At 43.7% G+C, this 23,165-nt stretch overlaps 1 protein-coding gene across 5 annotated transcripts; it reads left to right on the top strand.

The window, feature by feature from the left end:
* Nucleotides 1-5,087: 5,087 nt before the first annotated feature.
* HAUS4 (HAUS augmin like complex subunit 4) lies at nucleotides 5,088-14,380 on the top strand. Of its 5 annotated transcripts, none has more exons than XM_086322367.1 (10): nucleotides 5,088-5,245; nucleotides 6,937-7,021; nucleotides 9,535-9,677; nucleotides 9,769-9,900; nucleotides 10,234-10,368; nucleotides 11,788-11,884; nucleotides 12,805-12,950; nucleotides 13,216-13,346; nucleotides 13,699-13,767; nucleotides 13,909-14,380. In XM_086322367.1, exons 2-10 carry the CDS (start codon nucleotides 6,967-6,969, stop codon nucleotides 14,090-14,092), a joined length of 1,092 nt encoding a protein of 363 aa, XP_086178493.1. In that variant the 5' UTR covers nucleotides 5,088-5,245; nucleotides 6,937-6,966; the 3' UTR covers nucleotides 14,093-14,380. The 5 variants fall into 5 exon arrangements, with proteins under 5 accessions (XP_086178493.1, XP_086178492.1, XP_086178491.1 ...); XM_086322366.1 differs by having other exon boundaries at nucleotides 5,088-5,381; XM_086322365.1 differs by having other exon boundaries at nucleotides 5,088-5,428.
* Nucleotides 14,381-23,165: the final 8,785 nt, after the last annotated feature.

Raw genomic sequence — 23,165 nt, 5'->3', positions numbered from 1 at the left:
TTTGCCAACAAAGGTTCGTCTAGTCAAGGCTATGGTTTTTCCTGTGGTCATGTATGGATGTGAGAGTTGGACTGTGAAGAAAGCTGAGCGCTGAAGAATTGATGGTTTTGAACTGTGGTGTTGGAGAAGACTCTTGAGAGTCCCTTGGACTGCAAGGAGATCCAACCAGTCCATTCTAAGGGAGATTAGGCCTGGGTGTTCTTTGGAAGGACTGATGTTAAAGCTGAAACTCCAGTACTTTGGCCACCTCATGTGAAGAGTTGACTCATTGGAAAAGACCCTTATGCTCGGAGGGATTGGAGGCAGGAGGAGAAGGGGACGACAGAGGATGAGATGGCTGGATGGCATCACTGACTCGATGGACATGAGTTTGAGTGAACTCCAGGAGTTGGTGATGGACAGGGAGGCCTGGCGTGCTGCAATTCATGGGGTTGCAGAGTCGGACATGACTGAGTGACTAAACTGAACTGAACTGATGAGGCATGTGGAATGGTTCCCTGAACAGGATCGAATTCAGACCTCTGCACTGAAAGCACCAAGTCCTAACCACTAGGCAATCAGGAACTCCCTAAAATGGTACAGCTTTTAAAACATTCTTTTCTAAACAATTGCTCAGTTAAGCATGGTTCCATAATTCAATGGCTATTTTTAATGTCCTAGCTGTGAAACTGGTTATTTAAGCCCAAATTTTCAGTGGGAGAAAATATTCTTCTTAAACCTTTCCATTAGTTAGATGAGTAGGATACTAACTGCTCACCCGAAATCTCTATCTTTGGAGCATGGTTTTGTTTCCTGGCTATAGTATGGGAGGCAGAGTCCCTGCAATATTCTCAGCAAATCTCTACTCTTCTCTGTAATTCTAAACAATGCAGCAAAGGGATGGCCCAAGTCTGAAAGGTTAAATAGACTTTTTCTCAGACTCCCACTTACATTTATTATCAAGTTAAAACATATTTTTTGAAAACTTGATCAAGAGCAGTGTCTTCAAGAAGGTAGAGCTACACTGGGAGCAGGAGTGATGCCTAATTTATCTTTCTCCACCACCCCCCTGACACCTTCCCCCTTCCCCCAGAGTCTAGCTCAAGAATACTTGAGTATGTTCTTGGCTTTATCATTAAAAAACATTTAAGAAGTGAGTGGTTGTTATTTTGCATATGGTATAGCAGAAGGTGAGATGAACACCATCATGAAGAGACAGGCCTACAGAGACCAAGCATTCCATGGAACAAACAAAACTATATAAGGTATTAGGCACTGTTGAGGTGGTCAAAATTCATCCCTTCAACAAATAACGTGGGAATTCCCTAGTGGTCCGGTGGTTAGGATTCTGCTTATCCACCCCAGGGGGACATGAGTTCCATCCCTAGTGGGGGAACTAAGATCCTGCAAGCCAAGCAGCCCCATCAGAAAAAAAAGTGCCTCTGTGTGATGCTAAGTACCTTGGGGTCATGGAGGAAGCACCTCCTTAAATACAAACTCAAACAAATTAAGGCTTTAGAGGATCTATAGTACTTCTCAACAATAGTAAGACAGGAACTGAAAAAAAATGAATCACTGAGAAGAGCAACAACATGCATGAAACTCAAAATTAACTATGCTGAGTGAAAGAAGCCAGAGAAAAGAGTACATCTTTATTTGTTTCCATTTATGTAAAATTCTAGAAAGTGCAAACTGATCTATAGTGACAGAAAGGAGATGGGTGGTTGGGAGGGGCCAGAGAGAGGTATTATAAAAGGGCATGTGTAATCACTTAGGGAATGATGCTTTTGTTCACTGTGTTGATTATGGTTGATGGTTTCACAGATATATAGTTATGTCAAAATTTAATGAGTGGTATACTTTAAATATTGTATGCCAAAATACCTCAATAAAGCTTTCTTTTTTTTTTAAGTCCATAATAAAGCGATAGGAAGGGAGCGAAAGAGAATGAATTCTAGGGCCTCTCTTGCAATTCTTTTTTCAAGGACACCAGATGATGTTGTTTAAGATTCTTTTTCAGTATCCTGCTGCAGGGGTTTTTGGTTTGTTTGCCTCAATACATGCACACAGCATGTGGTATCTTAGTTTTCCCACCAGGGATCAAACCCGTGCCCCTTGCAGTGGAAGCGTGGATCCTTAACCATTGGACGGCCAGGGAAGTCCTTCTGCAACAGTTTTAACTGCAAGGATGGTCTATAGGCTTCAACTTTCTTGTCTTACTATAAAGTTTTTGGCTTCACCTGGTCTGGTCTCTTGGGCCCAGAATGCAGCTTGGACTCCCTGTCTCTGCCTCCACTTGCTGTGATGTTTCCTTCATTCTAAATGATCTAAGTTTCCTCTCTGTTCAGGCCTGGCTGAGAAGATTCATTTCATAGTCTTCCCTATCCATTCCTGCAGAAAGAATTCTGTACCTCCCTCAGGTTTCTCTGGTATTTATAATTTAAACTGCTCTTTTGACACCTTTTTGTTGCCATGTATTATTTGTTTTTCATGTGTATGTTTTATTTTCTGAACTAGATTAGGAAATTCAGGGAAGGGACTGAGTTCTATTTTTCTTTGTGTCTCTCCCAAAGCACTTACTAAGCGCTTAATAAGTGTCAATTTAAAACACCTCACTTTGATAGTGTTTCCAAAGCACTTTCTCAGCCATTATCTCATTTGATCATTACATCAACGCTGTGAGATGGATGAGCTAGAAATATGTTAGTTCCTCCTTCTGACAGATAAGGAACCTGAAACCCAAGGTCACACAGTTTGTTAGAGACAGAGATGGAACAGATAATTGCATATGAAGATTTGATCCAGTTCACGACTTCCCATGGCACTCCCCTCCCGCCTCCTACCTCAAGACAGGCCTCTGTATCCTTCACCCCCTCACTCCTCCAGTACTTTAGAGCTACTTAGCCAAAGCTTTGTAGTACCATTTTAGAAATTTTGGCAAATATAGGATACATGAAATTTCACTAGATTTCTGATCAATTCTGAGTCACCAAAGCAGCCTTGCTATTTTGTTCCAACTGCCATTTGTTAGGGACATTATGCCTGGTATTTAATGATGCTGCACTACAGAACTGAGGAAGCAGAAATGATTTTTAAAAGCCTCAGAAAATGACAGCACTTTAACATTAAGCACGAAAGGTGGCAGTTGACAAGATGACCAGGGACATAAAATTTTTGCACTGGATCACACTATTTCTCTATGTTTTGCTGCTAGCAGAATTCTCTAGTTGGTATTAAAAGAAAAGGTTAAATTCTCTGCCACCCAGCACACCAAGCCCTGAGAGTTCTTTCCCACCTCCCCACCTGCTTCTCTGATGCAAGAAATTTCATAATGTTGGTGCAATTTACTTAGCAATAAATATTTTTTAAATAATTCACCTAATAACCAGTCCATCCTAAAGGAGACCAGTCCTGGGTGTTCATTGGAAGGACTGATGCTAAAGCTGAAACTCCAATACTTCGGCCACCTCGTGCAAAGAGTTGACTCATTGTTAGAGATGATGGGAGGGATTGGGGACAGGAGGAGAAGGGGATGACAGAGGATGAGATGGCTGGATGGCATCACCGACTTGATGCATATGAGTTTGGGTGAACTCCGGGAGTTGGTGATGGACAGGGAGGCCTGGCATGCTTCGATTCATGGGGTCGCAAAGAATCAGACACGACTGAGCGACTGAACTGAACTGAACTGAACCTAATGACTAGATTCCAGTTGACTTTGAAAAAAGGGTGGGGGGGGTGGTTAAAACAGAGAGATGTGGGGGGAACCTTAGCCAGCCTGAGGTCAAACCCAGAGAGGATGTCAGGGGAATCATCCTCCTCTTCCCATCATTTCTCTCCCTACCACCTCCTGCTGGGATTCCCCCATTGACTGAAACCAGTCAGAGAATACTGATACTGAGTAGTTCTTACCTTCTACATAGGGTGTTGAAGAGTTGAAAGTGGATCTAGGGGGCAAATGGAAGACATCCAGCTCTCTGGGCTAAGGGTGGGCAGGTGACCCAAAAATGAGACAATGAGACATATGGAAAAGTCATGGATGCTTCTGGAAAAGATTTTCTTCTCAGACTGTTACAGGAAGAAGGCTCTTCTCCTTCCTTCCTGCTCAGGATACTGTTGAGAGAATGTGATGTACTTCTTGGACTTCTGAAGCCACCTTTTGACTATGAGGGGATTGCAAAGAGAACTGCAAACAATCTTGAGATCAGGGAGCTACTAAAAAGTCTTAAAAAGTGAAAGTGTTAGTCACTCAGTTGTGATGGACTCTTTGTGACCCCGTGGACTGACTGTAGCCTGCCAGGCTCCTCTGTTAAGGGGGTTTCCTAGGCAAGTAGAAGCCATTCCCTTCTCCAGGGATCAAACCCAGGTCTTCTGCATTGCAGGTGGATTCTCTACCAACTGAGCCACCAGGGAAGCCTAAGACGTCTTAGGACCGCGCCCCCCCCCCCCCAACTCCAGATTTCTGGTTAAGCAAACAATAAATGTCCGTGTAGTTTAAAAAAAGAAGACAGAGGTTTTGATGAAGGATGAGAAGAGAGCAGAGGAGGAACCTGGGGTAGCAAAACTGGAGAAGCCCACTCAAGAGACAGGGCTGGCAGCGCCTGAGCAAGGAGACTTGCAGATGGGCGGCATGTCTGGGACAGTTCAGGGGTCCCCGAGGCTTACACTGCAATCAGCGACCTTGAATAAGCCAGTTAGCCTCTTTGCGCCTCAGTTTTCCCCTCTGTAAAATGGGTATGATAGTGACTTCCTCGTAGGTCACAAGAACTAAACGGGGCAGGGCAAGGCAAGTAAAACATTTAGCGTAGTCTGATTCATTGTGGGCCTTCAGTAAAAGCTGGCAATTATTACCATCTTCTCAACATTTTCCCTCAACGTGGGGGAGGTGCCTTGGAGAAGGGGCAAAGAAGTCTGCCTACGATGACTCCCTTTCCCAGTCCCGACTCCAAACACCTAGTCCTCTGGCCGTTGGAGGACGAAGGGCGCGCGCCCAGCTGGAGGCGGAGCCTGCCGTTCCCGCCTTGAGCGTGGCGCCGCCCCTCCCTCCCACGCGGCCTCTTGGGCGTTTGGGCCTTTTCCCCTCCCCCGACCTCCCGCGCTGGCTGCCCAGGCCTAGCTTCCCGCAGCCCCAGCGCCCGGCCGGATCGAGAGGTTTCGGAGGCCGGGCGCGGGCGGCGGTCCAGTGTTGCGGCCACCGGCTGCCCACCTGCCCGCCTCAGCCCCCTTGGCCCCGCCTCGGGAGCTTCAGCTGCCCCTTGCTGTGCAGGTTTGCTCCGGAGGGTCAGCGGGTGGCGCTGCGGGGAGAAGGAGCTCTGGGAAAGTCAAGCCGGCCAGTCCTCGGTCTCCGGCCGCCGAGACCGCCCTCGCCCTTGGGAATCCTTGGCTACCCAGACGGAAGGAAAGTAGGCGCCGGAGAGCCCGCTTCGCATTTTGATTCATCTCGGGCCCTGTAAGGGTCACATCTTGTGAAAATACCTGTAAAATCAATTTAACGTTCAGTGCAGCGTGTAAAGACAGCTCTAAGAATTTAAAAGACGCCTGAGTCAGAACATTTAAATGCTTGGGTCCTTGTAGGAGAGTTTTAACACGTCTGAGTGCAAAGGGGGGAGAATCGAGCCTGATTGCCCCCACCGTTCACGCCCTGTAAGACTTTTAAAAGGGTAAAGAAAATCACCCTAAATACCCCAAGAGAGCAGTTCCCCTAGGGAGGGAAGAACAGCTGACTTTTTTGAAATTTGGGTTGGTCCTCATTTCCGTGAGCGAAGTTTGCGCCTGAAGAATTTATTTGCAGGCTTAGATCCTTGATAAACAGAATCGCTAAAACACTGAGCTTAACTAAGTAGTGCCTTTTGTTGACAAGTCGATTGTGTTATTAATTCTTAATGTCTCATCCAAGGCAGGAGTCGTTATCTCAGTTTTGCAGGTGGGAAAAAGTTTGGCACAAAAAAGCTTTTCCCTTAAATTCACACAGAGGCAACTAGGCTGAGCTGCAAATTAAGTCTAAGTATTCCGACTCAGCTGCGTCCCCCTCTAGACCATGTTACAAAACAAATGAGTAGTTACTTTGATGTTACTCATAAAACCAGGAAGTAAACCAAATGTTCTGTGAACATGAAGTGTTAAATCCTAATAACCTATGTCTGTTCTGTTTTGGGAGGCTCAGCTGCTCTTTTAAGAGTTTGATACGTTACAGAGAGGGGGGTTGGAGCAAAAAAGAAAAACGGGGGGGGGGGTGGCGGGAATAATGTCAAGGGAAAAGTTTTGGCTCTAGAGTCTAAACTGTGCCCATCCTTACCTCCTCTTTGTGTAGCTGGCATTCTTTTCAGTGTACTCGGGGTTCTGACTAAACACTCAGGGCTGAGGGCTCACGTGTCCAGGCCTCAGCCACATGAACACACCTTTGCGTTCCTCTCCTGGCACTGACCTCCCTGTCAGTCTTCCTGTCTTGCTCTTTCCTCTGGGTGCTCTTTCCTAATGCTGTTATGTGAAAACCAGTTGTTTTCGTTCAAGTGTGGAATGATGTGTCACTCCTTAAGGATGTTTCTAGAGCTAATGATCAAAAGCTACCAACAGATCTCAGATGAAAGGACAAGTTAAAGAAGCACAAGTAACTCTTGTGGAATTTGATAGCTGAGTTATTTGGAGTAAAAAACAGACGGATTTCTCCCCCCTCCCCTTCCCCAGCTCACTCATAGCTAGAAAGCAGCAGCTCAGTTTTAACCTTAGACATAATAGTAGGGGGGTGGGGGGGGGCATCCTTCTGTTTAGTGAATTGGAAAGTTTTCTTTCCCAAGGAGGCTTCTTTTCAGACAGGACCCAGGATGTGTGATATAGTACCTCCCTGTTAGAGGTGTTCCTCCTCCCCAGCTTGTAGACAACAGAAATTTGAACCCAAGGTAGTTGTCTCTCTGGGGCAGCCAAGCCAGTTTATATATCTTTTTGCTTTCTTTTACTCAGTTGAACAGATAAGAATCACCAGAAAAGCAGATGGCATCCGGCGATTTCTGCTCGCCTGGAGAAGGGATGGAAATGCTACAACAAGGTAAGGGCAGTCATTTGCAAGAGGTTTGAAGAATTATCCAGAGAGGTCTTTTTTTTTTTTAAGTAACTAATTAATTTCGGCTGTGCTGGATCCTCATTGCTGCACGTGGTCTTTCTCTAGTTGGGGTGCAAGGACTTCTCATTGCGGTGGCCTCTCTTGCTGCAGAACACAGGCTCTAGGGCACGCAGGCTTCAGTAGCTGTGGCCCATGGCTTAGTTGCCCTGTGGCATGTGGAATCTTCCCAGACCGGGGATTGAACCCATGGCCACTGCATTGGCAGGCAGATTGGTAACCATTGGACCACCAGGGAAGTCCCAAAATGGTGTTATCTAGGGTATTGTCTTCTATAATAAAAAGGGGAAATTCCTTGGTGGTTCAGTGGTTAGGACTTGGCAGTTTCACTGCTGTGGCCTGTGTTCAACCCCTGGTTGGGGAAATAAGATGTCTTGAGGTGTGGCCAAAAAAATAAAAAGGATTTATAATGTTCACCAGTACGGTTTCTCTCACAGAAGCATAAGTTCCTAGGGAAACTAGAATCCTTGAAGATTCTTAAACACTCTCTTATTGAAAGACAGATTATACAAATGCCTGTTCAGTACCTGCTAGTGCAATAGACTGAAATTTCAAGATGTTCCCATGCTGTGTTGGCAAGCATATCCTGATGACATGGGTGGCCAGTGAACTTTTGAAAGCTGTATCTTGAATTTTCTCATATCTTACCCTCTAAAATCTCAGAATCCTTCCATATTTGAATTCTTTGCCTATTGCAGATGTTTTCTGTATCTTGAGTCCTTTGAAAACGTAAATCTTCTATATTTTAACCATTTCCATATTGATTTTTTAATGCCTTGGGAGAAAAAAAAGAGACTTTTAATTTTCTAAAAGGACTTTGGTATGATGGTCCAGAGAATTAAAATGTGTTTGGTATGTGAAAGTAAAATAGAAGACCCCAGCAGAAAGCATGTGGGAAAACAGATGGAAAAAAAAGCCCCTTGAGCATATGGAATCTGGCTATGATAAACTTAGACAACATATTAAAAAGTAGAGACATCACTTTGCTGACAAAGGTCCATCTAGTCAAAGCTATTAGTCAAGCTACTGGTTTGTCCAGTAGTCATGTATAGATGTGAGAGTTGGACCATAAAGAGGGCTGAGAGCCAAAGAATTGATGCTTTCAAATTGTGGTACTAGAGAAGACTCTTGAGAATCCTTTGGACTGCACGGAGATCAAACCAGTCAATCCTAAAGGAAATCAACCCTGAATATTCACGGGAAGGACTGTTGCTGAAGCTCCAATACTTTGGCCATCTGATGTGAAGAGCCGACTCAAAGACCCTGATGCTGGGAAAGATTGAAGGCAAAGGGAGAAGGGGGTGGCAGAGAATGAGATGGTTAGATAGCATCACTGATTCAATAGACATGAATTTGAGAAAACTCTGGGAGATAGTGGAGGACAGGAGCCTGGCGTGTTGCAGTCCATGGGGTCATAAAGAGTCAGACATGACTTAGCAGCTGAACAACAACCTGGCTTCTTGCACTTTTTCTCATGCGTGTACTGTTCTGCATCCACATGGGGTACTCAGTCTATTTACAATAAGGAGAATTTAGTTAGTTAATTTTTTAATTTATTCTTAAGAATATACCCTCTCTCAGTCTTGCTTATGCAACCAGAGATCACATCCCAAGTTGGAACTGTACATGTGTTGTTTTTTTTCCGTCCCCCAAAACTCTAGTTATTATGTGTGAATGAGGCATTTTAGGTAGTGTGATGAGTCCTACCAAAGAGTCCCTTATTCTTGATTCTCTTTGTCTAATATTTTCCAACTGTATTTCCATTTTCTAGGCTCTTAGCTTTTTTTAAGGCTTGTTCTCTAATTCTTGGTTAACGTCCTTGTATATAATATAAATGCTTGTTACTTTGAGAACTGCCTTTAGTTTATTTGTGGATTTTTAAATTTTTTACTTGTGCCACAAGGCTTGAGGGATCTTAGTTCCTTGACCAGGGATTGAACCCCAGGCCCTTGGCAGTGAAAGGATGAAGTTCTAACCATTGGACTGCCAGTGAATTCCCTATTTTTAAAAAAAATTTTTCATTTGATTTAGAAAACTTCCCTATCAAAAACCTAAGGGTTTTTTGGAAGTGAATATTAAGCTGAGAGTTATGCTCAATTATGGGGACTTCCCAGGTGGCTCAGTGGTAAAGAATCTGCCTGCCAATGCAGAAGCCTAGGGAGATGCTGCTTTGAACTCTGGGTTTGGAGAACCCCCTGGAGTAGGCAATGGCAGCCCACTCCAGTATTCTTGCTTGGGAAGTTCCATGGACAGAGGAGCCTGGCGGGTTATAGTCCATGAGGTCGCAAAGAATCCTCATGACTGAGCATGAGTATGTCCACTGAACATGGACATGACTGAGCTACTGACCCTTACCTTCCCATATCTTATACTCGATTATATAAATTGAATCCATACTACTATCTTTGCTTTTTGGCCCCTATGGGGGACGTCTCATTAAGTGTGCAGCAAACAGCTTCCTCCTTGTAACCTGAGTGAAGAGGACCTGTTACAGAACCCACACTTCAGCCAACTACTGCTGAGTCTCTCACAACACGTGGACGAGAGTGGTTTAAGCCTCACGCTGGCAAAGGAGCAGGCTCAGGTAAGGGCACTGGGAGAAGGGCTGACTGGGAGGAAGAAAAAAATCATCTGAGAGAGAGGGGCTCCCACCTGGGATTTTTTCGGTTTTCCAGGCGTGGAAGGACGTTCGACTGCATAAGACAACATGGTTAAGGTCTGAGATTTTACAGAGAGTCATTCAAGAGCTACTTGTGGACTACTATGTGAAGACACAAGATGCAGATTTAACTTCTGAGGACAGAAAGGTGAGGCAGGAAGCAGGAAGTGAGCGCTGGGAGCAGCTGTAGGAATGACGGGGACAGCTGTGGCTTCCTTTGATTCTATGATATGGGGGAAATAGGAGTTTTGAGTAACGGGTATCAAGAAAGACAGGGACTTGGGGAAAGAGGTGAATGTGTTGTCAGGGTTTTGAAAAGGAGGATTGACAGGAGAAAGCACTGGCAGCTAGAAAGTTGCCAAAGGGGATGACATGTTTGAGGACTTTGAAGATATGTGAAGAACTGCTCGTGAGGGTGGAGGAGGTGGAATGGGGAAAGTTTTATAGTAAATTCTTTTTTGCTTTTTATTCTCTCTCCCAGTTTCACGAGACCCTTGAACAGCGGCTACTCGTGACTGAGCTGACACGGCTCTTAGGTCCCAGCCAGGAGAGGGAGGTGCCCCCACTGCTAGGGCTGGAGAAGGCGGACCTTCTGGAGCTCATGCCACCCTCAGAGGTCAGAGGCTGGGGGGACAGATGTTGGGAGCAAAGAAGGGAAATGGCTTAAATTCTCCCATGTATTGAAACATTTCATGGTTAAACTTTCTGTGAGAATGACACTTGTTCATGGTGGTAGAACTTAAGTAAATAAGAAAGAAAAACATTACAAGGAAGAAAGTAAGAGCTGAAATACTAAGTCTAGAAATAAATGCAGTATTAGTATATATAACTTGAAATATTGGGTTGGCCGAAAAGTTCATTTGGGTTTCTCCATGAGATGTTGCGGAAAAACCTGAACAAACTTTGTGGCTAACCGAATAAATGGTATTATACCTCCTGTGCATATATAGAATATAATCTGTTTTCACTCAATATATTTTGGACTTATTTTCAAGTATATGGTTATTTTCAAATATATATTACTTTTCAAATTACTCTAAACAAGATGATATCCTCTAAGGCACTCTTATTTTTTCTTTTTAATTGAAGTATAGTTGATTTATAATGTGTTAGTTTCAGGTGTGCAGAAAAGTGATTCAGTTAAGCCTTATATATCAATTCTTTCTCAGATTCTTTTCCTTTAAGGGTTATTATAAAATATTGGAGTTCCTTGGGCCATATGTAGGTCCTTGTTGGCAATGTATTTTATATATAGTAGTATGTATATGATAGTCCCAAGATCCTAATTTATTCCTCTCCCCTTCCTAAAGCACTCTCTGCACAGTATCCAGGCATATAGTTAGTGCTCGTGTCCTTATTGTATATCACCAGTTTTAATCACAGATGGATTTCATTGTATATATGTAGCACAATTTGCTCACCCTTATTGATGGATATTAATTTAAGGTTGTCTCCACATTTTTGCTAGTAGAAACACTATGATAGGAATGTACTAGTTCATATGTGTCTTTGTATGATTATTTCTCAAGTGTTAGTCCTTAAAGTGGGATCGCCGGGTCACAGGCCACACACATAGAACACACTGGTACATATTGGCAAACTGCAGAGAGGCGCTTCCAGTGCCCTAGGTCCCCACATTTTCATCAGCATGGGATCTTGACAGCCACTGTAGTCTTTGCTAACATTAATCTCCCTGGTGACTTGAAATTAAATCTCCCTGATGACTCTCGATGCATTTTCTTTCTTTCTTTCTTTTTTTTTTTAAATTTTATTTATTTATTTGACTGTGCCCATTCTTAGTTGAGGCATGCAAGATCTTTAGTTGCAGCATGTGGGATCTAGTTCCCTGACCAGGGATTGAACCCAGACCCCCGGCACTGGGAGCACGGAGTCTTAGCCACTGGACCACCAGGGAAGTCCCTCGATGCATTTTCTTTGGTTATCACTGAGATTGTTATCATCACGTATTCATTGACTGGATCTTCCAAGTTCCGGCTGTCTGTCTGCATCTCCCCCTTCTCTTCTGTGGCTGCAGGATTTTGTATATATGAGAGCCCGGCTCCCACTGGAAGTGGAGGAGCAACTCAAGAAGAAATGCTTCACTGTGCTCTGCTACCACAATCCCAGTTCAGGTGCGTGCTGGCTGTGTCCTGTTCACGGCTGGCCTTCAGGGTTCCTGGGCTGCTCTTTTGAGAATAATGTGTTGAGTTTTAGATTTGGGACAGAAGCTGGGAAGCATTGGAAATGCTTACTTTTTTGTTCCCTTGCTGGTAGAATAAGAGTGAGGAATTTTGTGTGGATTCCCTTCGTTTGGCCAGTGCTGAGTGGCAGTGTCCTCTTGCCACACGGAAGGATGAGTTCTTCTTAAGAGAATCAGAATGAAATAGGGAGGAAGGTTCAGGCTAATAGGTGTCCACCTTGTCTTTGTTGTTAAGTTGCTAAGTCGTGTCTGACTCTTTGCAACCCCAAGGACTGTTGCCTACCTGTCCACTTCTCCTCTGTCCACTTCTGTCCACTTCTCAGGCAAGGATACTGGAGTGGGTTGCCATTTCCTTCTCCAGGGGACCTTCCCCACCCAGGGATGGAACCCACATCTCCTGCATTGGCAGACAGATTCTTTACCACTGAGCCACCAGGGAAGCCTCTTGTTTTGTCTTTATTTCTGTGATTTAAGAATCAAGGGTTTAAAAAAAAAAAAAAGAATCAAGGGCCACATCTGGAATTCAGAGTGAGAGTGAAAGTGAAGTCACTCAGTTGTTTGCGGCTCTTTGTGACCGCCAGGCTCCTCTGTCCATTGAGTTCTTCAGGCAAGAATACCCTTCTCCAGGGGATCTTCCTGACCCAAGGATTGAACCCCAGTCTCCTGCATTTCAGGCAGATGGAGAGAACTTAATTTTGAGAACTGGGCTGTTTTTATCAGGCCATCAGAAGAAAACCTGTAAGGAAGACAGAATCTGTAGGGCTGGATGTAGGAGAGGGGCACTGAGACATGGCTTTCAAAAGGCAGGAGCAGTTAGGGTTTTCCCATCCAGCATTCTGTTTCTTTGCCCAGATTTGGACAGTGAAACCCTGAAAGCAGCAAAGGTGTGGAACCTCGCCGAGGTTCTGGCAGGTGAGAAGCAGCAGTGCCAGGCTGCCAAGAGCCAGCAGGAGGAGCAGATGGTGCTGCTGGAGAAGAAGAGTGCCACCTACTCCCAGGTCTGGCAGGGCAGTGGGGCAGCCTCCCTTCTCTTCTACCCTGACCCCAGGGGCCCCTCTAGGGAAGCCAGGGATTTTTTTTGGTCATGCCGAGTGGCATATGGATCTTCCTCAACCAGGCATTGAACCCGTGTCCTCTGCAGTAGGAGCACAGAGTCTTAATCACTGGACCATCAGGGAATTCCTAAGCCAGGGATTTCTGATCTGCCTTCTTTTCTGCTGTCTTTTGTGGCTGCCCTCTTCCTCCTGCCTCCTGGGGGCTCAGGTGCTACTCCGCTGCCTGGCCTTGCTGCAGAGGCTTCTTCAGGAGCACCGGCTGAAGACTCAGTCTGAGCTGGACCGCATCAATGCCCAGTACCTGGAGATCAAGTGCAGCGCCATGATCCTTAAGCTGCGGTGAGCTGTGACCCCTGTGGATCTGAGAGACTCCGTCTCACACCCCACCCCTCCAACCCTCTCCCTCATCGCTTTCCTCCCTGCCGTGCCTGACACCCTGTGGGTATGCAGTAAATGTCACATAGCCCTGTTAGCCTTTGGATTAATCTAAAGCTGTCAGCATTCTTGGGTCTTTCATTTTAAAGCCTTCTGAAATAGGTGCTTTGCTGTGAGCTAAATTGCTCAGGAATTTGGAATGACTGCTTGTCACTGCTCAACCCATACGTTGACCATGGGCAGGTCCTGTGTCCCATTCCTAAGTCTGCTGCTGTCTAGGATCCTCAGCTTGACATTTCTTTCCTCCCCTGGTCAGGATGGAAGAGCTAAAGATTTTGTCTGACACTTACACCGCTGAGAAAGTGGAAGTTCATCGTCTCATTAGGTGAGAACTCCCAAAAGCCTGATACAGCTCTTCCACACACCCCACACCCTCCAGACTCATTCATTTTTGTGCCTTCCCATTTTTGTGTATTTTCTGAGGAGCCAGATCCTTATATTGTATCTCTTGTGCCTGGGTTCTTAGGGACCGTTTGGAGGGGGCCATTCGCCTACAAGAGCAGGACATGGAGAAGTCCCGACAGGTCCTGAACACCTATGAGGTCCTTGGGGAGGAGTTTGACAAACTGGTGAAAGAGTACACCCAACTCAAGCAGGCGGCTGAGAACAAACGCTGGACCCTCCAGGAGTTCAACAAGGCATGCCGGTGAGGGTGGGTGGGGCCAGGAGGCTTGGCTTCTGCAGAGGAACCATCTGCTTGTCTTCCTACTGAAAGGACCACCTCCACCAGAGGCCACCTTCACTCAAGGGCGTGTGTGGACCCTTGTCCAAAACACTATAGTCCTTTAGGCACTCTTCTGGTTTTTCTTCCTTGTTTATAAGGACTGAGTCTCTTCTAGAAAATGTAACAGATTTGTATCATTTTATGTACAGTGATTTGTGTCAGCCCTGTATCCTATTTGATTATCTCCTAAATAAAGTGGTGATGTTGTACCTTAGGACTTTAGTCATTTTTGTTTGGACAAAGATAGAAAAAGAACATCAAAGTCTATATGGATAAGGAGGGAGACTTGAGTGCATGCAGAGATGGCTCCCTAATGCTTACTGGAAGGGTGAAGGGTAAAAGGGCCAGCCTGGCATGTGGGGTTTTAGAGGCTTCATTCTTAGCAGAAGTGGACTAAAACTGGGCTTGCTCTTGAAGAATTCGTCTCCAGACTAGTAGTAGACGCTCAGATGGATAGGAAACTATTCTGTCACTATGGCTGTAAGTGGGGCAGGTATGATAAAGCTGCTGGGCACCCAGCTAGGTTACAGGAAGGGACACAAGGCATTTGTGTTCTCGCTTCCCTCTGATGTGGTTTGAGGGTGACTTCTTTCTCTCAGAACAGAGGGTGGGTGAAGATTACCCTGAGGAACCAAGTTCCCTGGTCTGTTTAGCTTAGAAAAAGGCAGGGCCCTGACTGGTGGGGACTACAGGGGACTTCCCTGGTGGTCCAGTGGTTAAGACTCCATGCTCCCACTCTAAGGGGCGTGGGTTCAATCCCTGGTGGGGGAACCCACTTCAAAAACAATCTGAACAGGAAAAAAATGTCAGCTTTAAAAAAATGCTGAGGTTGGGGGTTGCTACAAGCAGAAGCCCAAGACCACCCTCATTTAGAAGGCCCTACTCAGCTTCTCAAACCACTTTCCAGGGAGACTGTCTCAAGATGCTCTTTTGCTAAGATCGTATAATGATGGTTTTGGATTGATCATAGTAAAATTAAGGTCTTTGACTGAGCTTTAAATTTTTCTGTACATTGTGCTTACTTCCATTTATCTGTAAGTGCTGGCCCACACAAAATGAACAAGCAATTATGTTGTATGATCAGGCCATTCAAGATAGCTGTTCTCTTGCTTTCTGTACCTCCCCTGCTTGACCAGTCCCTGCTTCACCGGCACCCGACTCATATGAACCTGCTTACCCCTTAGATCAGAAGGGCTCCGCCTGCTAGCTTATTAAAGAAAAACATCTGCCTTTCTAGGTTGTTAACCTGAGGGGCTGGGAGGGATGTGGCCCAGCTACTGGTTTCCCTGGTAACTGATGATCCAGCCTGACTTAATTCCCCCTATAAATGGTAACCTCCTCCTCCCCCAAGTAGTGAGGACTGCTGTTATGTCCAGGCTGCCCTCTGCCATTGCAGGGGTGGGGGTGTTTCTCTGCCACCCTTGGCTGTGGATATGTAAAATTCCCTGTCCAAGAAGCCATTGATGTCTCTGTCACTGTCTCTGGGCTCTTTCTTTGGTTTCAAGGCTGGGCTACTATGAGGCTTGCAGGCCTGTGAGGTCAGCCCAGTATCGATTAATGTAAAAACTCTCAAACAGTCCACATTGCTTAGTTATATGTATAATTTTTAACCTGTTTCAGGGAAATGTTTTCAAACCTACAGAAAAGTTGAAAGAATATTATGGTAAGCACCAGGATACTCTTTCTTCTTCAATTTTTTAAACTTTTAAAATGTTTTTTTATTTTTTGGTTGCTCCACGTGGCATGTGGGATCTTAGTTCGAACCTGTGCCCCCTCCATTGGAAACACAGGGTCTTACCTGGACCACCAAGGAAGTTTCTGTCTTCAGTTTTTAAGTTATAGTTGATTTACAATGTTGTGTTAGTTTCAAGTGTACAGGAAAAAGTGATTCAGCCTTCCTGTTCTATACAGTTGGTCCTTGTTTTTTATCTATTTTACACATATCTGTTAATCCCAAACTCCTAATTTATCCCTGCCGCCCTTTCCCTTTGATAACCATATGACTGTTTTCTACATCTTTGAGTCTCTCTGTTTTGTAAATAAGTTCATTTGGATCACTGTTTTAGATTTCACAAATAAGTGATATCATGATATTTGTCTTTCTCATTCCAACTTACTTCACTTAGCATGATAATCTCTAGGTCCATCCACGTTGTGACAAATGTCATTTTTCATTCATTTTTTTATGGCTGAGAAATATTTATATGTATATATATATGTCACATCTTTATTCATCTGTCGATAGACATTTACTTTGCTTCTACATGTTAGCTACTGTAAACAGAGTTCCTATGAACATTGGGGTACATGTATCTTTTCTTTTTTTTAATTTATTTGACTGCACTGGATCTTAGTTGCGGCCCTCGAATTCTTAGTTGCGGTACATGGGGTCTAGTTCCCTGACCAGGGATTGAACCCAGGCCCCCTGCATTGGGAGTGTGGAGTCTTAGCCACTGGACCACCAGGGAAGTCCCACATGTATCTTTTTTAATTAGAGTTTTCATCTTTTCCAGATATATGCACAGGAATGGGATTGATGGATCATATGGTAACTCTCTTAGTTTTTAAAGGAATCTCCATGCTTGTCTCCACAGTGGCTGGTATCAATCTACGTTCCTACCAATAGCACAAGAAGCTTCCCTTTTCTCCACACCCTCTCCAGCATTTATTGTTCGTAGATTTTTTGATAGTGGCCATTCTGACCATGTGAGATGATACCTCATTGTAGTTGTGGTTTGTATTTCTCTAATAATTAGCAATATTGAGCATCTTTTCATGGCACCAGGATACTCTTAACCTATATTCAACAGTGACTAACGTTTTGCTTTTCTTTCTCTCTCTCCCTCTTTTGTCTCCTCCCTCCTCTCTTTTTATGGTGGTTTAGTTTCTAAGTTGTGTCAGACTTTTTGCAACCCCATGGATTGTAGCCCACCAGGCTCCTCTGTCCATGGGATTCTCCAGGCAAGAGTGCTGGAGTAGGTTGTGGGTTCCTTCTCCAGGGGATCTTCCCCACCCAGGGATTGAACCTGGGTCAACTGCATTTCAAGCAGGATTCTTTATCAACTGAGCCATCAGGGAAGCCCACTCTCTCTTTATAGAGTTATGTAGACTTTTTTTTTCCTGAACCATTTTATAATAAGTTGAAGACGTCCTGACATTTCATTCTGTAAACACTTAAGGAGCCAACTCCTAAAAATAAGGGGACTCCCTGTATAACTAATAAAATGGTGGTCCAGTGGTTGAGACGCTGCACTTGCACTACAGGGTCTTGGGTTCAATCCCTAGTTTGGGAATTAAGATCTTGAGCACTGCAGCCAAAAACTAGGGAAAAAAATCAATAATTTCATAATAGTTATTATTCAGGTCATATTCAGATTTCTCTAGTTTTTTTTCTTGGTCTAGGTTCTAATAAAGATTCATACATAACATTTGGATATTCAGTTCAGTTCAGGTGCTCAGTCATGTCCAACTCTTTGAGACCCCATGAACTGCAGCACGCCAGGCCTCACTGTCCATCACCAACTCCCTGAGCCTATCCAAACTCATGTCCATTGAGTCAGTGATGCCATCCAACCATCTCATCCTCTGTCGGCCCCTTCTCCTCCTGCCTTCAATCTTTCCCAGCATCAGGGTCTTTTCAAATGAGTCAGCTCTTCTCATCAGGTGGCCAAAGTATTGGAGTTTCAGCTTCAACATCAGTCCTTCCAATGAACACCCAGGACTGATCTCCTTTAGGATGGACCGGTTGGATCTCCTTGCAGTCCAAGGGACTCTCAAGGGTCTTCTCCAATACCACAGTTCAAAAGCATCAATTCTTCTGTGCTCAGCTTTCTTTATAGTCCAACTCTCACATCCATACATGACCACTGGAAAAACCATAGCCTTGACTAGACGGACCTTTGTTGGCAAAGTAATGTTTCTGCTTTTTAATATGCTGTCTAGCTTGGTTATAACTTTCCTTCCAAGAAGTAAGCGTCTTTTAATTTCATGGTTGCAATCACCATCTGCAGTGATTTTGGAGCCCCAAAAAATAAAGTCTGACACAGTTTCCACTGTTTCCCCATCTATTTCCCATGAAGTGATGGGACCAGATGCCATGATCTTCGTTTTCTGAATGTTGAGCTTTAAGCCAACTTTTTCACTCTCTTCTTTCACTTTCATCAAGAGGCTTTTTAGTTCTTTACTTTATGCTATAAGGGTGGTGTCATCTGCATATCTGAGGTTATTGATATTTCTCCTGGCAATCTTGATTCCAGCTTATGCTTCTTCCAGCCCAGCGTTTCTCATGACGCACTTTGCATGTAAGTTAAATACGCAGGGTGACAATATACAGTCTTGATGTACTCCTTTTCCTATTTGGAACCAGTTTGTTGTTCCATGTCCAGTTCTAACTGTTTGACCCGCATATAGGTTTCTCAGGAGGCAGGTCAGGTGGTCTGGTATTCACATCTCTTTCAGAATTTTCCACAGTTTATTGTGATCCACACAGTCAAAGGCTTTGGCATAGTCAATAAAGCAGAAATAGATGTTTTTCTGGAACTCTCTTGCTTTTTCCATGATCCAGCGGATGTTGGCAATTTGATCTCTGGTTCCTCTGCCTTTTCTAAAACCAGCTTGAACATCTGAAGTTCACGGTTCAAGTATTGCTGAAGCCTGGCTTGGAGAATTTTGAGCATTACTTAACTAGCGTGTGAGATGAGTGCAATTGTGCGGTAGTTTGAGCATTCTTTGGCATTGCCTTTCTTTGGGACTGGAATGAAAACTGACCTTTTCCAGTCCTGTGGCCACTGCTGAGTTGTCCAAATTTGTTGGCATATTGAGTGCAGCACTTTCACAGCACCATCTTTCAGGATTTGAATAGCTCAACTGGAATTCCATCACCTCCACTAGCTTTGTTCGTAGTGATGCTTTCTAAGGCCCACTTGACTTCACATTCCAGGATGTCTGGCTCTAGGTGAGTGATCACACCATCGTGATTATCTGGGTCATGAAGATCTTTTTTGTACAGTTCTTCTGTGTATTCTTGCCACCTCTTCTTAATATCTTCTGCTTCTGTCAGGTCCATACCATTTCTGTCCTTTATTGAGCTCATTTTTGCATGAAATGTTCCCTTGGTATCTCTAATTTTCTTGACGAGATCTCTAGTCTTTCCCATTCTATTGTTTTCCTCTATTTCTTTGCTTTGATCACTGAGGAAGGCTTTTCTTATCTCTCCTTGCTATTCTTTGAAACTCTGCACTCAAATGGGTATATCTTTCCTTTTCTCCTTTGCTTTTCACTTCTCTTCTTTTCACAGCTATTTGTAAGTCCTCCTCAGACAGCCATTTTGCTTTTTTGCATTTCTTTTTCTTGGGGATGGTCTTGATCCCTGTCTCCTGTACAATGTTAGGTTTCTTTAAATTTTTTTTAAATAGATCATTCCTCCCACTTTTTTTTTTTAAATAAAATTAACTTTCTGAAAAATCCAAGCCAGTTACCTTATAGAATGTCCCATTGTCTATTTCCTGTGGTGGCAAAGTTGTTCCTTTCCTGTCCAATATAGTAGCCACTAGCCATAAGTAGCTATTTAAATTTAATTAAAATGAAATAAAATGAAACTTTTAGTAGGTTGGTGGTTACTGTATTAGTGCAGACAGATAACATTTACATCATTGCAGAAAATTCTATTGGACATAGTGCTATAAGCCTACATTTCCTGTAAACTGGAAGTAGGTCTTCAGGCTTTATTAGATTCACTTTAAACATTCTTGCAAAGAATACTTAATAGATGATATTATGTACTTCACATTACATCACCCTAGAGCCACATCAGGTCAGAATATCTCACTATTACTTATGCTGAGTTTGATTCTTGGTTAAGGTGGCAACTGCTGGATCTCATAGATAAAAGCACATTTTCCTTTTGTAGCTAGCATCTGGAAATGAATATCAATAATCTCAAAACAGTTCTTCATGATAATTTACTATGGCATTCAGCATTTCCTCATTTAATTAGGTGTTCATCTTGAACCATACTAGATTTAGGTATTTGAAATAATAAAGATAATAATGAAAAAAGAAATGGACCCTGTCCTCAATATTCATAACCTATAGACAATAGTAGACACACAAAAAACACCTAAGGATATCAAGTAACAGAAAGTGCAAATAAATGTCACTAAAAACCAAGAGAATTGAAGCAGGAATCATAAGGTAGAGCCATGGTAGGGAAAGGCAGATTTGATTTGGATTTATACAGGCAAGTTTGGGATAGAATTTTGGAAAAACTGACAAAGATGAAGAAAAGGGAAGGAGTAGTATGTGAAGGCATGGAGTTAGGAATGAGCAAATCACGTACCAAAGAAAGCCTTGTTTGTCATCTTAAGTGAATAAAATTCTAGAAACATGTCCCATGGCTTCAATCAAAACTCTGGAAAGCTGGTGTTGGAGAAATGTTTAGATACCCAACCGCCTGGGAAAGCAAACTGGCTTCTAAGGCAGTCGTTTCCAGCCTAAGCTCCCTAAATGGCATGGGGATGGACAGTCAGGTGTTTCTTCTGTTTCTAAAAGCCTGATGAAAATTGAACATTTGCCTGCAACAGGGGTGCGTAAGCTACTTACAAAAAATCTTCATAGGCTGAAAAACAAAAATACTGTGCTTTGAAAAAATTTTTTAAAAAATTCAAAACAAAAGTATACAGGGACTTCCCTGGTGGTTCAGTGGTCAAGAATCTGCCTTGCAACAGAGAGCTGTGGGTTTGATCTCTGGTCTGGAAATCAAGATTCCCACATGCCCCAGAGCTGCTGCTGCTGCTGCTAAGTCGCTTCAGTCGTGTCCTACTCTGGTTTAGCTAAACCTGTGCACTATAACTGTTGAGCCCTCAAGGATCTCGTGTGCTGCAACTAAGACCCGACACAGCCAAACAAATAAAAGAAGTGTACAGCGTAAAAGACTGAACCACACCCCTCCTAACACACACACACACCCCATTACGCCTATCCACCTCCTTAGAGCAACCAATTTGGTGCATACAGCACCAGACTTTTTCTAAAAATATGCAAACAAACATACAGAATTATCAGCTCATATTACTGTTAAAGTATGGCTGTATCATAATTTAACTTCCCTTCATGATGGATATTTAGATTGTTCCCAGTTTGCTCTATTACAAAAATGTTTCACTGGATATCATTGTATATATATCTTGCTCAAGCGCCTTTGCTTTTTTTGGTATTATAGTAAATTGGTATATTAATTCTAGCTATTTCATGAAAAAGTAAATTAATTCCTGAACTTACGAAGGTAATTTGGCAGAAAAAGTCTTTCAAAACAGTTGCATGGTTTGAAGGGACACAAAGCCGGAAAGGGGCACAAAGAGTGTTCAGTGCTCCTGAAGGGAGCCCTCTATGGTTTGTCTTGGCCCTTTCCTTCTTCACAGTGACTGGAGGTTAGTAGGCAGAACTTCTCTGTTGTGGAGGTGAGAGGGGAGGGCAAGCAGAGGAGCTGAGTGAGAGCTGAGGGTTAGCATCTTGGACCTTCTTTGCACCTCCCCCTCACACTTTTCGGAAAAGATTTGCCTTTACAGTCTCTCCTTCATTCTCCCACACCTCTGTCTCTCTTGTCTCTCTTCCATCTGATCAAGAACCAAGGAGTCAACTTATCAGAAATGAGGTTAGTGAAAGTGAAGTCCCTCAGTTGTGTCCGACTCTTAGAGACCCCATGGACTGCAGCCCACCAGGTTCCTCCGTCCATGGGATTTTCCAGGCAAGAGTACTGGAGTGGGGTGCCATTGCCTTCTCCGATTTTACATGCAAATTACTCAACAAAGATTTTTAAGGCACATCCTATATTAACAGAACAGGTCCTACGAACCTGTAAAAAGAATTTACCCTAAAGAATCTTTTATATTCAAGTGGCCAAGGTCCAGCCACAAAGTGGCTAAGGCCTGGTCTCAGAAAAGTACAAGTGAAATGTAGAGAAACCTAAACGTACTATGCCTGTTGAAGAGAGAATGTAAAGCAAACGTAAATAATTAACCCAGAGTTTAGAAGAGGGTTATCCAAAGAACAAGATCAGGGCTCTCCAGAGACTCCAGACCACCCAGCTGGAGCCAGGCCCTGAACCAGAAGATCTCCCCAGAATCCTGCCACCTTGTGAGACCTGTCGACATGCCTAACAGACACCCTTCCCCTGCCCCTGCCTCCCGCCCCGACTCAGGTCCTCATTCTGTGTCCCTGCAAATTGTTCTAACTCTTCCTCCTCTTACACAACACTGCCAAGTTAATGTTTATGATTCTGATTTGCTATTCACAGGTAGTTTGTGATTTGCACTTCATGTTGTCATTTCTCTGTTGAAACTATATCAGGTCACCCTACTGTGTACCAAACATAGCACACATGGCTGTGCTGGGGATTCAAGCCCTCACGATGCAGCTCGACTTTGCAAACTTTTCCCACCACACACATTTTCTGCTCACCCTAAGTCACCTCCCCAGTGGGCTTACTCACCCTTTCATGCTTTTCTGTGCTTGCTATGGTTCTACCTACCTGGCTGGTTCTATCCTCTGCTGGAAAAATCCTATCATTTTGGAGGCCCACCTCTAGTTCTGTTTCCCCATTATCATTCCAACTAGAAAAGGTCTCCGTGTCATTTTACATCCACTTCTTTAAGGTGCCTGTCGTCCAGACCTTGAATTTCATCACCCTATTGGGCAGCATGTTTAATCTTATCTACAACATCAGAGGGCCGCTGGTTGTAAAGCATGTGTCCTCAGTCTTTGTGGACTCCTTTACTCTCAATGATTTTTAAGGACACCAAAAGAGATTTTATTTATGTTAAGCCTTATGTATAGATATTTATGATATTAAAAATTAAAACTGAGAGACTATCATCAGTCTTTTCCTGAAGGATATCAGGGAAAAAAATTATTCAGTTTTACTAAACACAGAGGTTTTTTCAATATAATTCTTTGCCGAGATGGAGTTAGGCAGTATCTGAGCTCTAGTTAGTCACAACTGC

Source organism: Bos grunniens, chromosome 10 (genome assembly GCF_055505025.1).
Source record: "Bos grunniens cultivar Pamir isolate PY7600 chromosome 10, Bosgru_T2T1.0, whole genome shotgun sequence".
Classification (NCBI taxonomy): Eukaryota; Metazoa; Chordata; class Mammalia; order Artiodactyla; family Bovidae; genus Bos; species Bos grunniens.
The sequence above is the reverse complement of the archived record's forward strand: the minus strand, read 5'-3'. Positions and strand labels throughout refer to the sequence as shown.

Bases quoted from the DNA above. Each gene is read 5' to 3' on its own strand.
- HAUS4 (XM_086322367.1), top strand. From the start codon at position 6,967: ATGGCATCCGGCGATTTCTGCTCGCCTGGAGAAGGGATGGAAATGCTA. The intron at 7,022-9,534 runs GTAAGGGCAGTC...CGTCTCATTAAG, and splicing joins GATGGAAATGCTACAACAAG to TGTGCAGCAAACAGCTTCCT. The intron at 12,951-13,215 runs GTCTGGCAGGGC...CTGGGGGCTCAG, and splicing joins AGAGTGCCACCTACTCCCAG to GTGCTACTCCGCTGCCTGGC.